The sequence below is a fragment of the Chionomys nivalis genome, chromosome 1, assembly GCF_950005125.1.
Source record: "Chionomys nivalis chromosome 1, mChiNiv1.1, whole genome shotgun sequence".
Lineage (NCBI taxonomy): Eukaryota > Metazoa > Chordata > Mammalia > Rodentia > Cricetidae > Chionomys > Chionomys nivalis.
In genome coordinates this window covers 83,301,214-83,318,347 of record NC_080086.1, presented here as the reverse complement: position 1 = coordinate 83,318,347, position 17,134 = coordinate 83,301,214, and the positions used below count along the sequence as shown (strand labels likewise).

The 17,134-nt window shown below is 39.6% G+C and overlaps 1 protein-coding gene across 1 annotated transcript in view; it reads right to left on the bottom strand.

Annotated features, from left to right (window-relative positions):
- The window catches only part of Il23r (interleukin 23 receptor), a 66,132-nt gene that overhangs the window by 13,214 nt on the left and 35,784 nt on the right, over window positions 1–17,134 (bottom strand). Inside the window, exon 7 of the mRNA XM_057777871.1 lies at window positions 9,590–9,746. Within this exon, the coding sequence (XP_057633854.1) occupies window positions 9,590–9,746 (157 nt within the window). The remainder of the gene's footprint in view (window positions 1–9,589; window positions 9,747–17,134) is intronic.

The following is a 17,134-nucleotide window of genomic DNA, read 5'->3' as shown; positions in this document are numbered from 1 at the left end:
CGGCCTGGTCTCTGGGTCCAGGGATCTCCACCTGAGGGAAGGTCCCTACCGGGGTCTTTCATTAATAAGAATAGTTCCTCATTCTGGGACAAAAACCAGAGCATAAATATACTCGTAAGCCCAACAAATAACAGGCTAAATTAACCAAATCTACTCCAAAGGACTGGTTTTAGAAATAATGAATTCTATTTGTTTCTTTGAGCTGGTACCAAATGATCTCCATAGCTCTTCACTGTACGGTGACCTCCAGGCAAACCATGTCTGGGCAATCTATGTTTGTTATCACTGTGAGGCAACCATCCAGTACCTTCCAGTGTGTTTCAGATGACACAGTAGACCTCATATGCTCTCTGCTGAGTCTCACAATCATGCTTATAACTTCATCGTAACTAAGCATGCTGTTTACGAGTGAAGACTTAGGAATGGTAACTAACTTGTCAATGTCTCACCTAGTTGTTACACGTATTATGTACTGGTCACTAGGTTCATAAACTAATAGTCTCACTTTTGCAGCAGGGCAGTTCATGGTGGTGAACCTGCCAGAAGTCTGCCCTCACCAAAGATGACATTGTGTCTCCGAGGATAAGTCACAGGGTGTCAGCACTGCCTGGCCTCACTGCGTTCTAGATCCCACTACAGTGTGTATTATTGGGCTAAAATACTGAGCACTGGTTCTTCAAAGCTTTAGTGTATGGTTATGTTTCCCAGATATCTTTCTTGATCACTCCATCAACACACTTTAATTATGGGAGGCTTGGGAAGTACAGAAGATTATAGAGGGCACACAGGATTTCAGACTCTGTCATAACCTAGAGACAGTCATTTGAAATACTTGTTTCCACATCGATTCCCTATTGGAGATCACATGCTCTGGCAATGCCACAGTGTGTCTCTTGCATCCAGTGTTATATAATGAGCACTTCCTCATTAAAAATTACTCAAAACACACTTATGATTGCTTAATATTCATCATGCTCATACAATGCAGTATTCGTTCAACCACACTACTGCTGAAAAGCTGTTTTGAACATAAACTGTTGACTCACATAAAAGAGCAGAGGTCCTACCTCCATCACGTGGAATTACATAATCCCAAATGGATTATTAATCCTTTCTGTGATTTATGTTCTTCACAGCAAAACTGGAAAACAGCCATGCTTCACTTAGGGATTTTAATGACTGTCTTATTTACTGTTCTGTTGCAGTGAAAAAACACCACGATCAAGGCAACTTATCAAAGAAGGCATTTAATTGAGGGACTTGCTCACAGTTTTAGAGATTTCATGATTGTTATGGCAGGGACAAAGGTGGCAGAAGTAGCAGTTCAGAGCTCACATCTGACAAGCAAGTTGCAGGCAGAGAGAGGAGAGAGAGAGAGAGAGAGAGAGAGAGAGAGAGAGAGAGAGAGAGAATGAGAGAGATTAATTGGGTCAGATCTGGACTCACCTTCTTCACTAAGGCATGCCTTCTAATCTTCTCCAAACAGTTTCACTAACTAGAGGCCAAGTATTCAAACACATGAGTCTATGGGGGGCCATTCTCGTGAGACACAATGAGACTGTTGTTTTATGTAAATTAAAGCGTCAAAACATTATTTATTGCTATGTTGGACATTTAAATTGACTCCAAATTCTCACTATTATAATCAGCTTTGGGACAAGTGTCATTGCACAGGAATTTCCTTTCCTTATCTGTTGATTTTCCCTATATATCTTGAGCCCCATATCTCTAATTATTTTTCAAGGCTCTGTTTCTCTAAGTGGGCTTCTTTGAGATAGTTTTGTTTCTTCCTTTGTCAGTCTTTGTGTCAGTAAAGAATTGTATTACAAGAACTTAGATTAGAGCTGACAGGTGGCCATTCTGGTTATTTCTTTCCAAAAGAAAGAAGAGTTAAAGCAAGAGGTAACTTTTTTTTAAAACCAACCAACTATTTTCTTAAAACAAATATCTCCTTTAGGTTCCTGTTTTTCTAATCTTACTTTAATAATTCAGCCATCTAACAACATTTAAATGTTATCATCCCAGGCCAAACCTGGGAGGTGGAATTCAATACCATCAGACCATACTCAAAAATTTGGTCTAGCCTATATTAACTGACAAAGTGAAGACACCGACCATACAACAGCAGGCAGGCATCAGTAGCCCAAGGAAGAAACAATAGTAAGTAAACAACCAACTCACCACGAGACTGGGAAAACTAAGCCAACTCAAGACTTATTTTAAGGTAGCACGAATCATATTATCCAGGATAATTAAGGATGGCAAGGTATGCAGAGACACCACCAACAGACTCTCTTAGTTCATGTGTTCCTTCATTGATTACATGTTTACAGAGAAAAGGGAAGATGAACAAAGGCATCTTGTTACAGCAACAAATAAGAGAAGGAGAAGCAAAACAACCAGAAGCTGTTCAAGAAAATTCCCCAAGCCATATGGACCACACAGAGATGAGGGTCAGAGATCAAAGCATGTCAAAACTCTAGAGGTAAGAATTTTGCCTGTTGTCAAAGATTCTTCAAAGTTCCAGCCTTGGTTTTGGACACAGTCCTTCCCTGTTCTCAAGTCTGAATAGTCTAGGAGCCCCTTGGGAAGAACAGCACACACTCCTACCCACTGAGCAATCTCTCTAGCCCTTCAGTAATCTTGAGTTTTTACTTATCCTACAGAAACACAGTGGTTTATTAGAGGCAGGACCAGGAGATGATAAAACCTGGATTAGAAGTTCAAAAATGGCTCATATTTCAAGGAGCGCTGTGTTTATTTCACAGTTTATTAACTAAGAATCTACAAATTATAATTCATCTATATATGTGTGAATGACAAGTCTCTAATTATAAATGAGGGGAAATTTGGAAAACTCTGTACAGCATTATCAAATTTGCATTACCCTTAACAGCACATATGTTGAGTTCTATTAAGATGTTTGTTTTTTTTTTCTTCTTTAGGCACTAAAAATCTTGAAAAACTGATAATGAGCACCTAAACAGCGCTGGTGGTGCTACAGCTACTAACTCCACAGGAACAAAGTGAGAAGGAGTTTCCCAGCTTGCTCACACTTGCCTTCCTCCAGAAAACCGTCCAGGCAGGTGTCTGTCTTCTCTGGGAAACTTCTACTGAAAGCTGCAGTTCAAGCACACTAATTAGTCATTAAGAAATTACTGCCTTTCCCTTGGCGCTCTAGCTTCATAAGAGGATTGCAAAATTCAAGCCCTTTTCTATCACAAAGAGGTCTGTAGGACAGACAGTGTCACCGATTTACACTGGTAGCACTGAGTTCAGGGAACTTACACATTTTCAGTATTAATTTTCTACAAATTATTGACGAATTATCTTTGTCATTTCTGGTATTATCTGTGCCTAAAGTCCCAGGGATTTCTATAGCAGCTGTCCATGTTGTTGGCTTAGAAGCCCTCAGTCATTCTGTCTCACTGAGGCCTCACAGCCAGAGCAAGCTGAATGTGGCAGAAAGGGTCATGTGGACACGATTCTTGAAGACAGACCTGTGCCTGTGCTTCCCAAGAGCCTGCACTGCCAAGGATGCCAGGATGGGCAGACTCTCAGGGAAGTGCGCAGACAGCACTCAGGAGAATTCCTAAGATTCTTCCGTGCTCTCCGAAGCCTGTGATTACTAAAACCAGGTTTGAAACTGGTGTTGCCCTGCTTCTTGCCTTTGCCAGGTGTTCTTTCTTAAGGAGACTAAACAATAGGGCCCCAAACTATCACCAAGGCCTCTTGCCAATGCATGGTGCTTACAAAGAAGGTTTCCACCAATGACCAGGTTGCAGAGCTGTTGACTCCTCCCCAAAGCTTTTCCACGACCCCCACTTTTATAATAGATCAGAACTTAGTTTATACATCTTAGTGAGGGTACAGAGGTAGTGCCTCCACCCTCTTTTGCATGCAGAGCTCACATAGACCCAGTTCACACAAGTAGATCATTAAGCCAAGCAGTAACTCTGGAAAGGAGAGCAAAGATCTCTAAATATATGTGTAGAAATTCCGGGTTGTGTGTAGTAGCCGACTAGGTGACCTTGGGAGCCCACCTTTTACTTAAGTATTTGTGACACTTGAGTCCCTGGGAACCCAATCCAGGAACACTGTTTTTTTGTGCTGTCTCCCTTATTGGGCTCATTTAGATGGTATTGTTTGCCTCTTGTTTCTGTCTTAGTTATCTAAAGAACCCAAGAATAGGCTGGGAACACTGAAAAATTGAGAGCTGGAAACTAAAGCTGGGAAGAATGGTAGCTAGTAATTCTCTCTGTTCTTGGGGTGTGAAGATGAGTTTTATTACATTTTCCAGGCTGGCTTAGAACTCACTATATTGTCCAGGCTGCCCTTGACCTCCTGGTGGGACTTGTGCCTCATGCTGGAATTCCAGGTAGTAGACACCCAAGCAGAGCTTCTATTTGAAGGTTACTATGCCATTTAGAACAATGCTTCTTACACTTCATTACAGAAGAACCTGAAAGTGAAGTGGCTCAGGAATCTACACAGGCATTTCCAAACTACTGGCCCAGGGCTCCCACTCAGAGAAACAGCATACTCTAGTTTACTTGACTGGAATCTGCTTGAAAAACTTATTATGAAATGCCCATGGCTATCCTGCCTTCAACAAAGTTACCTTTTCCACGTGTTCTTTTTTCCTCTTCTCAGACTACCCCCTTTCTTATACCATCTCAAGATTTTTGAAGTCCTGTCGTTTCATTATCATCACCACAGATTAAGACTGCCTCCTCATTAGTTACTCATGACGAGGTGTGAAGTACTTGATGGTGTGTTATGATTATTTCCCCACTTGTGCATTTTCAAAGTGAGTCCTCCAATAGAAACAAGATTCTGTCAGCATAGCATTATTACTGACATTTGTGTGGAGCATTTAGACAGGATGCTGAGATGGGGTGGACACAGGCGATTCCTGGTTCTCCAGGGAAGGCAAATGGCAGAACTGTTCTGGAACCCCATAGCCTGATCTTGCCAGAACTTGGCTATTTGCCTGTTGTGTAACTTTTGGCAAGTTTTTGGACCTCAATACCTTCATCTGGTGAAGGTAATGGTGGAACAATGGTCATGCTGGTTTTACAGGACTATGTCAATAAAGGACAATTTTGAGGTAAAATGCTTTCCATAGTGCCCTACTTGTGTAATCATCCAAGAAATGTTAGCCAATATCTTATGTTTTAAAGACTCCCTGTCTTACTAAGTGACCTCTTGATAACATGCTAGGATAGAGGAGCATGGGTGTCTAACCAGCAAAACTTCCCCTGTGGGTGTGCTAAAACCTGACCTTCTATTCTGAGGAACTGATTTTTTTTCTTTTTGCTATAGAGCTCTGCTTTCCAGTAAAGGCTTAATACTCAAGGAAGGAAAAGAGATTAAGTAATTCAAGTCACCCAACTCTAACTATAAATGAGCTCTTTCAGTTTCTTTTTGAGGCTGGGTTTTTTTTTTTTTTTTAAAGCTTTTATTGTTGTCATAGTTGGCAGTAATTGAAGCAGGTAGGTCAAGCAGTCTACAACTGACTAACATCTCAGCTTGAGGCCAGTTTTTGCTGCTTGTATTCTCCATCAATTCATCCCCAATCCATCCATCAATCCATTGATCCATCCATCCTTCCATTCACCCATTCACCTCCACCCATCCATCCATCCATTCATCCATCCACCCATTCACCTCCACCCATCCATCCATCCATCCATCCATCCATCCATCCATCCATCCATCATTTATTGGCAGACTTTCACTACATAGCCTAGGATGAACTTGAACTCCAAATCATCCTGCTTCAGCCTCCCATGTTACAGGATTATAAGAATGTTTACCTATGCCCTGTACCCAAGATCAAGCTTTGAGAGAGCAGCAATACAGAGAAATGTCCACTAAACTAGTTTGATATAATTTGGGAAATATGGAAATGGTGTAGGTGGGTCTAATAAAGAAACTGCTTGGCCTGATAGGGCAGAATTTAGATAGGCGGAGTAGACAGAACAGAATGCTGAGAGGAAGAGGAAGTGAGGCAATCGCCATGCCTTTCCTCTCTGGGGCAGTCGCGATGAAGCTCTGTCCCAGGATGGACATAGTCTAGAATCTTCCCGGTAAATGCACCTTGTGGTGCTACACAGATTATTAGAAATGGGTTAAAGCAAGATATGAGAGTTAGCCAGTAAGAGGCTAGATATAATGGGGCAAGCAGTTTTTAAATGAATACAATTTGTAAGTTGTTATTTTGGGGGCTAAGCTAGCCATGAGGGAGCCAGGCAGGATGAAAAGCAGGCCTGCCGCTCCTTCTACATGGAAACATGGTGATACACATGTAATAATTTTTAGAAAATAAATTGGGAAAATCCTATGTGGAAGGAACATTATTGCTTGGACTGAATGTACTTTCTTATAAATAAACCCTTAATTACTTGGAGTTTAACTGTTAGAAATATACCTATATTACCAAGCAAATTGGTTAACCATAATAATATTATGGGAATAGATTTTGTTTTATGTCTCAATCACAAGTCATGTCAATATTCACCTGTGTAAATTGCTTCTCCCAGATTTTATTTGTATTTGTACATATAAGGTAATGATACCATGAATTTTATTCTTTCCTATCTTCTCTAGAATAAAACTTCTCCAATATATAGATCTTGTTCTATTCCTTTGCTTACTGAGGTTTTTAAGCACTTATAAGGCCTGCCATGTGGTATAGGCTAAATTAATATTAATTAACACAATGATAACTGTTTTTTCATGGATTCTTAAAAAGGTAAATAATAAGGATTTGATAAAACATACTTGAGAAACTACTACTACCACACTGAGAGAAACAGTTAATAAATGGGACCTCCTGAAACTGAAAAGCTTCTATAAAGCGAAGGACACGGTCAACAAGACAAAATGGCAGCCTACAAATGGGCAAAGATCTTCATCAACCCCACATCAGACAGAGGTCTGATCTCCAAAATATATAAATAACTCAAGAAATTGTTCATCAAAAGAACAAATATTTCGATAAAAATAACGGAGTACAGACCTAACAAAAAACTCTCAAAAGAGGAATCAAAGTGGCTGAAAGACACTTAAGGAAATGTTCAACATCCTTCGTCATTAGAGAAATGCAAATCAAAACAACTCTGAGATTCCATCTTATACCTGTAAGAATGGCCAAGATCAAAAACACTGATGACAGCTTATGCTGGAGGGGTTGTGGGGTAAAGGGAACACTCCTGCATTGCTGGTAGGAATGAAAGCTGGTATAGCCCCTTTGGATATCAGTATAGTGATTTCTCAGAAAATTAGGAAACAACTTTTCTCAACCCAGTAATATCACTTTTGGCTATATACCCAAAGCATGCTCAATCATATCACAAGGACATGTGCTCAACTATGTTCATAGCAACATTGTTTGTCATAGCCAAAACCTGGAAACAATCTAAATGCCCCTTGACTGAAGAATGGATAAGGAAAATGTGGTACATTTACACGATAGAATACTATACAGCAGAAAAAATGACATTTTGAAATTTGCAGGCAAATGGATGAAGCTAGAAAACATCATATCGAGTGAGGTAACTCAGAAAGACAATTATCATGTGTACTCACTCATAAGTGGTTTTTAAACATAAAGAAAATCAGCCTACAATTCACAATCCCAGAAAACCTCGATGACAAAGAGGACCCTAAGAGAGACATACATGGATCTAATCTACATGGGACATAGAAAAAGATAAAATCTCCTGAGTAAATTGGTAGCATGGGGACCATGGGAGAGGGTTAAAGAAGAAGGGAGAGGAAGGGAGGGGAGCAGAGAAAAAAAATGTATAGTTCAATAAAATCAATAAAAAAGAAAAAATATTTAAGTTTGATTTTTGTTTTACCTTTTAAATGAAATTTCTCCTTATGAAATAAGAAATCTTAAGACTAGGCTCTGTAGGTTCTTATTCTCTTTTATCCTAGATGGAAGACCTTTGTCCTTAAACAACATCTGTGCTGGATATGGTGGCATACACCTGTATTTCCAGCACTTGAGGATTGACACAGGAGAACTGTCGTAAGTTCAAGACAATCCTATATTACAGAGTGATATTCTGTCTAAAGAAACAAATACAGGCATGCACACAGATGCACCATTTATTGGCCTGCCCCTGGACCTGGAGTAGGGAAAGATTATCTGCCATTCCACTTGTTCAGACAAAACTGGACAACAAGAAAGATTGAGCGTGTGGATCAGTGGTGATGAGAGCGCACAGCATTTGAGCAACTCAGTGCAATGACCCATGAGCAATGTGCTGTCTAGCAAATCATGACAAAATGGTGCCAATTACACAACCAAAAATGTTGAGAAACAAAACAAGCTTACAGAGAGCAGTGCTTTGTAAATTTAAGTATATTATGTTTAATTATATGCATTTGAGCAACTCTAGATTTCATTTTAAAAGAACCAGGTTACTTGGGGCTAAAGACATAGTTCAGCAGTTTCGAGCTCATCCAGAGGATCTGGGTTTGATTGCCAGTACCCATCCTGTGACTGACCACCATTCAGAGTTGCAGTTCCAGGGGATCCAATGCCTTCTTTTGGCTTCTGTGGGCTCCAGACCCAAACAAGTAAATAAAACTTCCATACACATAAAATCAAAATAAAATAAAATTTGAAAAAGAATTTCATTACAAAGCAAATCTACTTTTTATTGAGTCTCAAGAAGTTTTGCCAATACCAATACCAACTGAAGACAGAAAATATTAAATTTTAACTTGCAAAAATAGAGAACTGATAATTTATTGAAAATTATTCCCTTAATAATGTATCTCTAAGATTTGAACATCAGGGGGCGCCAAAATAACTTGGCTTGCTTGGCTCCTTCTACTTGAAATCACAGATCATGGTTGTCAAGCTGTTACAAGAAGGCTGATGTTATTAATGATGTGAGTATAATTAAGACAAATGTGTTGTTTCTGGAAAGCAAAACAAAACCTGGCATAGAAATTATACATAAAGGCATATCTCGGTTCATGGAGCCACTCTGGAGTATTATGACAGTTGTAATTGTTTGCTTTTATTACTTGCTTACAATTGAAATCTATTCAGCTAAGACGGTGATATCGTGTGGTGTGACTAAATAGATATGTAATTAAACTAATAATAATAGGAACGAGATCTTTCTAAATCTTTATCAGTGAGGCCTGGCTGAAAAATCATTAATTCCATGGTTAAGTGTTTTTAAGACTTTCTGGTTACTTTTAATATAATCAGTGTTTATTCACATCACTTGATTTTTTTATTTTTGTGACACTTTTTTAAAAATGTAACTCAAAACAAGAACTGATAACAAGTTAGCATGTTTGTAAGAACTGTCACCCCAACTGTGTGTGGAACACGTCCTTTGCGGGAAAAAAATGAGAGCAAATGTGTAGAAACCTAAGTATCTCCAGGTGGTTTAAACCACTTCACAAATGGCCACCCTTAAAAAGCTCCAAGCAAATGCTGATTTCAGTGTTATCACCCTCCACAGAAAAGTCTTTCTCAATGGTGGCAGGCAAGCTGCAGGAATGCTTAGAAGGAGATGAAAACACAGAGAACACAGAATTTAAGCAAACCCACCTGTTTGGGGAGTTTTGTGAACAAAGGGTGAACTCCAGGGCTGCCAGCTTCTTCTACCTCGTCCTCGGCATCTCACTTGAAATACATACTCACTGTCTGGCTCCAGGTAGAATTCTGATTGCTGCACATTTGTGAAGTTGGTGTCAAATTCCTTAACCTACAATAGAAGCACAGAGGTAGTGAGGTGATGTGATGGGCATTTAGGATGGGTTATTCCATTAGCAGATCTATGGAACACTACTAGATTCCTGGGCACTTCCCAGAGCCAGAGAAAACAGGCAAGAATAGAGTATTTTGTATAAAACACACACAACCAGATGCAGGTTTTAAAATTAAAAGGAAAATCCATACTGGTTTATATTTGACAAACTTGGAAATCTCAGAAATTCCAAAATATGATACCTTTTGCACTTTGGAAGAGTTGCCCCTCCCCACCATGGGATGGAGAATTTCATTGTAATCATTCATATTCTTTCTCTGTAGTGGACTTTTTTTTTTGAGTTAGAATCTGACACAGGCTTGGCTGGCTTCAAGTGATGTGTATCTGAGGATAATCTTGAACTTATCCTCTTGTCCCATCTAACTATCACTAAGATTTCTGATATGCACCTGTCATTCAGTTATTTGGTGTTGTGGTTGAATTCAGGGCAAGTGCTGATTACTTGTATGGATGACTTCACTGAATGAGGAAAACATCTCATTTACCCATGAAAAATTAGAAACTAATACTCAGAAGCTAAGTTGTTAAATTGGAGATTTATGTAAGATATATATATATATATATATATATAATATATATATATATATATATATATGAATATGAAAGTGTGTGCACAAGTGAATGAGAGCGAATAAAACACCCAAGAAAAGTGGATTCTAAAAATGCAATGGAAAGGAAATAGGAGAGAAAATAGCTCAGGAATGCACTCATGATTTTATTTCTGGTATCATCTGTTATCAAGGAAAGTGAAAAACATACCCCATATCAGCTGGTTCATCCAGGAGAGAGGGACCAGGGCTCACTGCAGCACCACGTGGAAAGGGACTTACTGAAGTCATGGATAGGTATGACCTACCATGTGGGTGCTGGGAACTGATCCCTGGTCCTTTACAAGAGCATTGAAGTCCACTTTAACCAGCGGCCATGTCTCCAGCCCCTTAGTCGATTCTTGATAGGAGCTTAAGGCGCCAAGACGAAGACGACAAAGATAATGAGTAGCTGAAGGAGAGGATCTGGCACTCAGAGGAGGGGGAGGATGTGAAGCACCAGTTTGCTGTATTGTTATAGAAACACAGAAACGTTATAGTGGGAAAGAAAGCACCCCAGAGAATGGGTGTGGGCCGGAGAGCTGAAGGGGAAGTGTGTGCTCAAAAGACTTCTGGTACTTTTTATAGAGCTCATTTACATAGCTCCCACTTCTCCTATAAAAGCATTCAAGCTATCAGGGTCTACCTGCCCTGTGTTGATACGGGGGAAATTAATTAATTAACCCTTTGGGGCTCTGAATAAAACAGTTTGAGAATAGATTCAAACGGAAGAATGAGGACATTATAAGAATTTAACAAGAAAACTCCTGGATCAGGAATGCTGTAAAACTTCAGCTACAGAAGGAGAAAACCACACATTTAAGCTGTCATGGAGGTCATGAATGTCATGCATGGCCTATAAGTAGCCACAAGCATTTAAGTAAGAAGTACAAAATATTGGGGGATGCATGATTCAAAGTGGACCCCCAACATGGCAGTGACATTGACAATGTCCTAAATGGCATTCTGAGCTCAGCTCAGGCTGGACTCTGGTTAGGTAAACAGAAGATTGCTAGCAGATAAACAAAACCCTAAAATCAGCATTCTGAAACTCGTGAAACAAGTTTCTGTCTTTTAGGAAGAGCCACTACTTCCCTTATCTGTCCCTACAGTAAAATATCTCCAGTAATGCGGCATCTAGTTCCCTAGTAACACATATTAAAGTCTCCTCTCTAGTCCCCAGGCTTCTCTGGCTCACAGACTTTCCCACTTGATACTCTAATTTCCAGGCTATTCCCACTTCCTTCTGCAGCAGCCCATCTCTTTAAAAATATCAAGACTTTTCCTGCATTTTGCATGGCAGCTTTGAATTTCTTCAAATAAAGCTTTCTTTCTATAAATTGTGTGGTCCAGTTTGGTGGTTTCTCTGTACCCTCACTTACAAGCAAAAAGTCTGGAAAACATGTTTAGAAAATAAAGAAAAGTCTCACTTTTCTGAATAATTCTGAATACTTTCTGAATTATTCAGAAAAGCATGCAGACTTATGGCTCTATGTTGCCATTGAACTTGGGGCAGAAAGAAGAGTATCAAACTTCATTAAAGAGCTAATTATTCTATTTATCTCTTAAGCATGGCAAGTGAGCCCTTCTTCCTAGGGGTTGTCCCTTAGCCAAAGTGATTGACCCAGCATAAGCAGAATGTTAGGTGTCTACGCAGCCAGAGATTCTACTTACTTGACCAAGAACAAGTTTTGTCTACTCTAAAGGATGGAGAGAATCATATTAGCTAAAGGGTCCCCCCTTATTCTCCTCACATTCTCAAGGTCACCCTTTCCTTTCTCAAAACGTAAGACCTCCTCCCCTTTTCCTGCTTCCTGGGATTAGAGACAGTTGCATACATTGACTCAAAGTGCTGCTGTGAACCTTGCCATTTTTTTTAAACATGTAAGAGGGCACACACTCCGCCTCATGGGTCTGAACACTGCTCAGACAATCCATCCGCCCTCAGTGTACACTCGAGCTCCTAACCTGAGACCTATGATAATGGTGCCAAAACCCATGAGGGGGCTCAGCTGAGACAGATGCTCTTTGGGGCCCCTACCCCTCTGTGCTTACTGCTGTTTCTCCACACCCTACACTGGCCTCTTTTTTTCTCTGGTAAGTCTCTCATTTTTGGGACAACTGCCGTTTCTGGACCAACTCGGAGCCTCACTTGAGCTTGGATTGGAACTCATTGCTCTAAACCAGTCAGTTTTGGGGATGCCCAAACTCAGCTTGGTTTCCTGGATGTGACAATGGCCACACATTTGGGAGATTAGGAAGCAGAGGCTTCCCTCACATCCCTCCACTTGCTTGACTTATCAAGCCTCATAATGGATACAACCCATTTTTGCTCAAGGACTCTTGCAGGTACCTTTTCTCAAAATGCCTTGTCCTGGGCAGAAATCAGACCCGAACGGCCAACCTTCTTCTGTAGCATCATCTTGTCACACACACACAAAATTAAATAATGGCTGTCAATGGCCTAAATATGGTGTCTTTGATGTAAACATTTGTACAGACCTAGATTTTATACTGCATAGTGGCAAATGGTTTGACAATTCCTATAGCAAATGCCTTTTCTAACTGTAAAATAGCTTTCTCCCTCCATGCTTTTCTTTACTACATTCTCCACAGTCTCTCCAGGAAACCTCTTTCTCTAGCAGGTTGGAGATGGGAACTTTTCTCTGTGGGTGATAGGAAGCTGCCTCATTCCCACACAAGTCTTTAGTTTGCTATGATGGTAAAAGGTCTGGCTTCTCCTGTGTTGTACTTGGGTCCTGTTTGTCTCCCCTGACACATGGTCGTTCATGGTTGCTCCTTTCTGGCTCTCTGGGGTCTTTCTAAAAGCCTACTCATTTCTCTTGGACCTGATTGATGTTGATGATACCCACCATACAGTTGTTCCTTATCTCCCTCCATGTAGGTATGTCATGACTAAAACAACACCATCTTGTCCTGACTCCATGTTGTGCTTACTTAAATGGTTCTCAGCTTTTTACCCCACGATAATTACAGCTACCTTGGCAACACATTTGATATTTCCATGACCTTGACCATGGTCCAGGTGTACTAACCAATAATTAATATTTATACAAACATTAACAAACTTAACATAAACTAAAATAACTGAGGAAGGTATAAATAAAAAATAATCGTCATGTTCTGTCTAAAGTAATTACTATATTCTGCCAGAAATGAATGTTTCAAAGTTACTCTGACCCTCATCTAACTTTGATGTAAATTATGGTCTCTGTGACTTTTGCCTTTAAAAATGCTGTTTCACTGAGCTTTGGCTATGGGGTGTGTGGGAGCTGGGTGGGAACACAGCCTGCCGCTCCTTCTACAATTACAGGTGCCCCACCTCATCTCCAGGGCTCCACATCACAGGAACCTCTACTGCTTTTCTAGTAACACATGCAACAGCCCCAACTTGCAGTGTGCCCTCCTGACCAGACCAAACAAAGTTCACATACATGGATCTAATCTACATGGAAGTAGAAAAAGACAAGATCTCCTGAGTAAATTGGGAGCATGGGGACCTTGAGAGAAGGTTGAAGGGGAGGGGAGAGGCAGGGAGGGGAGCAGAGAAAAATGTAGCACTCAATAAAAATCAATAAAAAAACCTGTTTGTCAAGGAGTCAATAAAACATATCTTAAATCTTTTTGGCATCACTTCCTTTGATGTTGCTAAGTTTATTTTTCCTCAACCCCCTTTTCAACAAATGGAATTCAAAACGCTTTTGAAACTAATTATGGGCCTCTTGTCCTTCCCCTTCCTCCTCTTCCCTCCCCTCCACTTCTTTCCCTTCCTTTCCTCCCACCTAACTTATTCTCTTCTCCTTTTTTTCATCTCTTTCCATCTTTCCTTTCTTACATCTCATGGTCTAGACTTTTACAAATCCTTTTTAGGTACATCTAACAAGCTACTGTGGTCTTATTATGTTCCTTATCAATCTTTGAAGAAAATAACCTTAAAATTCACCAGCATTTTAATACTATTGGAAAGAAGAAGTGAGACACTAAGAAGCCTGCCTGTCTACCCCATGCTTTCAGGTGTGTCTTACATTCTTCCCAAGTGCTTCTCTCTTTCACAACCCTCAGGCTTAAAATCTACACTAAAATCTCTTCATAAAGTTCAACTCTGTTTCATACTGACTTGCACCCCCATTTACTTTTCTCCAAGAAAGCCAAGGATGCCTCTTAACCCACAACAAGAATTGATAAAGCACTAAGGGAACTTCTCCACTGCTGGGAGCAACAGTCCATGTCTGTTTGCCAGAACAAGTTACACTTCCCACTCTCCAGTTTCACATTGTAGCTTTGAGATAAAATATGCTGGTGCCGGCAACAAATATCACACACAGAATACAAGTAGTGTAACTGTACTAACAGGAAAAAGATATTCTAAAGAGCCATTTGTTCCTCTCCTTTTAGTGATCAAAATATTGAAACAATTATTCCCAAAATGTAAGAATTCATTAAAAATTTCACATTAGAACGAAAAGGTTGAGGCTCCGGTGTTAGTCAGAGGGAGACTTTATCTCCCAGAAAGATATTTTACACAGTCACAACAACTTGAAGGATACTGCTGGAAGCAAGAAAATGATGAGAGTGGACAGCATCTTTACCAGGACTTCTTAGTTATACACATCTCTTGCCTAAAGATAGATGGTACCATGGTGGAGATGGTGTCTGTCACTGGATCTCTTTGTTTCTCTCCCAGTATGGCCACTGAATAAAATCCTTTTTCTGCTTTACACCATTACTTAGTCTCTTGAATTTGACATAATTTAACATAAGGAATGGGTATCCAGCTGAGCATGGTGATGTATGCCTTTAATCCCAGCAGTGGCATGGTATAGGAGGTCCTTTTGTCTATGTGTTACTTTTATTGGTTAGTGAATAAAGAAACTGCCTTGGGCTGTTGATAGTGCAGAACTTAGGTAGGCAGAAAAGATGGAACTGAATGCTGGGAGGAAGAAGGGTGTTGTTAGAGAGATGCGATGTAGCCGCCAGAGACGGATGCTAGAACTTTGTCTGGTAAGCTACAGCCTTGTGGCAATATACGGATTTATGGAGATGTAATGTAAAAGTTAGCTAATAAGAAGCTAAAAGTAATGGGCCAAGTAGCGATTTAATTACTATAGTGATTATTTTGGCTCTAAGCTAGCCAGGCAGCCAGGAACTAACAAGCACCCTCCCACTACAGTGGCAGTCAGGAGGTGAGGCAGGCAAAACTATGTGAGTTTGATCAAAAAGCAAAGGAAGGTAGAGCTCTGAGAGTTGAGCCCTGTTTAGTCTACAATAAAAAGTGAGTTCCAGGACAACCAGGGCTTTTGTGCAGAGAAACCCCATCTTGAAAAATCAAAAAGCAAACAGACAAAAACCAAACCACCATCACCACCAAAACCAAAAAAGTGTCCAAACCTATTCTATTTGGGCTACTTATTGCAACAACTCTAATAACAATAAGGACCATAGTTAGAAGGTATTCAGTTAGCATACCCTGAAACCCAAACCAAAGACTCAGCCCAAAATAGAAAATTATAGACAAATATTCCTTATGAAAACGGGTCCAAAAATTTTCAACAAAATACTTACAAATCAAATACAAGAACATATCAAAAACATTACCCTCCATTATAAAGTTGACTTCATCCCAGAGATGCAGGGATGGCTCAACATACATAAATCAATAAAAGTACTCCACAATACAAAGAGACTGAAAGACAAAAGTCACATGATCATTTCATTCGATGCAGAAAAGGTCTTTGACAAAAGTCCAACAACACTTAGTGATAAAAGATCTGGAGAGATTACTAATAGAACATACTTTAACATAATAAACACAATTTACAACAATCCCAAAGCCAACATCAACCTATACAGAGAGAAACACAAAGCATTTCTACTAAAATCAAGAGCAAGACAAGGCTATGTACTTTCTCCATACCTATTCAGTATAGTACTTGAAGTATTAAGTAGAGCAATAAGACAACTGAAGGACAATGAGAGGATGCTGTTGTGAAATAATCCTTTTTTTTATTGTGAAGATGTATTGCTCTCACTGTTAATAAAGAACTAATTTATATATAGCTGGGCAGGAAGAGATTGGGTGGGAGAGACTAGGAGGATGTTGAGAAGAAGAAGGGCAAAGTCAGAAGAGTCTAGAGGAGACAGAAGAAGCAGGAGATGAACACGTTATATTGAGGTAAGGCAGAACACAGATAAAAATATGATTAATTTAAGATATAAGAGTTAATAACAAGCCTAAGCTATTGCCTGAGCAATTATAATTAATATTAAGTCTCTGTGTAGTTATTTGGGAGAAGCTGGTGAGACAGAACTAACTGGCTGTCCAGACAAAAAAACTCAGCCTACAGGATACAAAAAAGAAAGGATGAAATAAAAGTATTTTCATTCTCAGATGATATGACTTTACATAAAGGATCCAAAAAACTCCAGTGGGAAATTTCTATAGTTGATAAACATACTCAGCAAAGTAGCTGAATACAAAATTAACTCACAAAAATCAGTAGCCTTCCTATATAAAATGGTCAACATACTGAGAAAAAGTCAGGGAAACAGTACTTTCCACAGTAGACTCAAAAAATATATCTTGGGGTAACTTAAATGAAGCAAATGAAAGACTTGTAAAAACTTTAAGACACTGAAGAAAGTGAAGATAATATTAGAAGATGGAAAGATCTCCCGTACTCATGGATCATTAGGTTTAATATTATGAAAATGGCAATA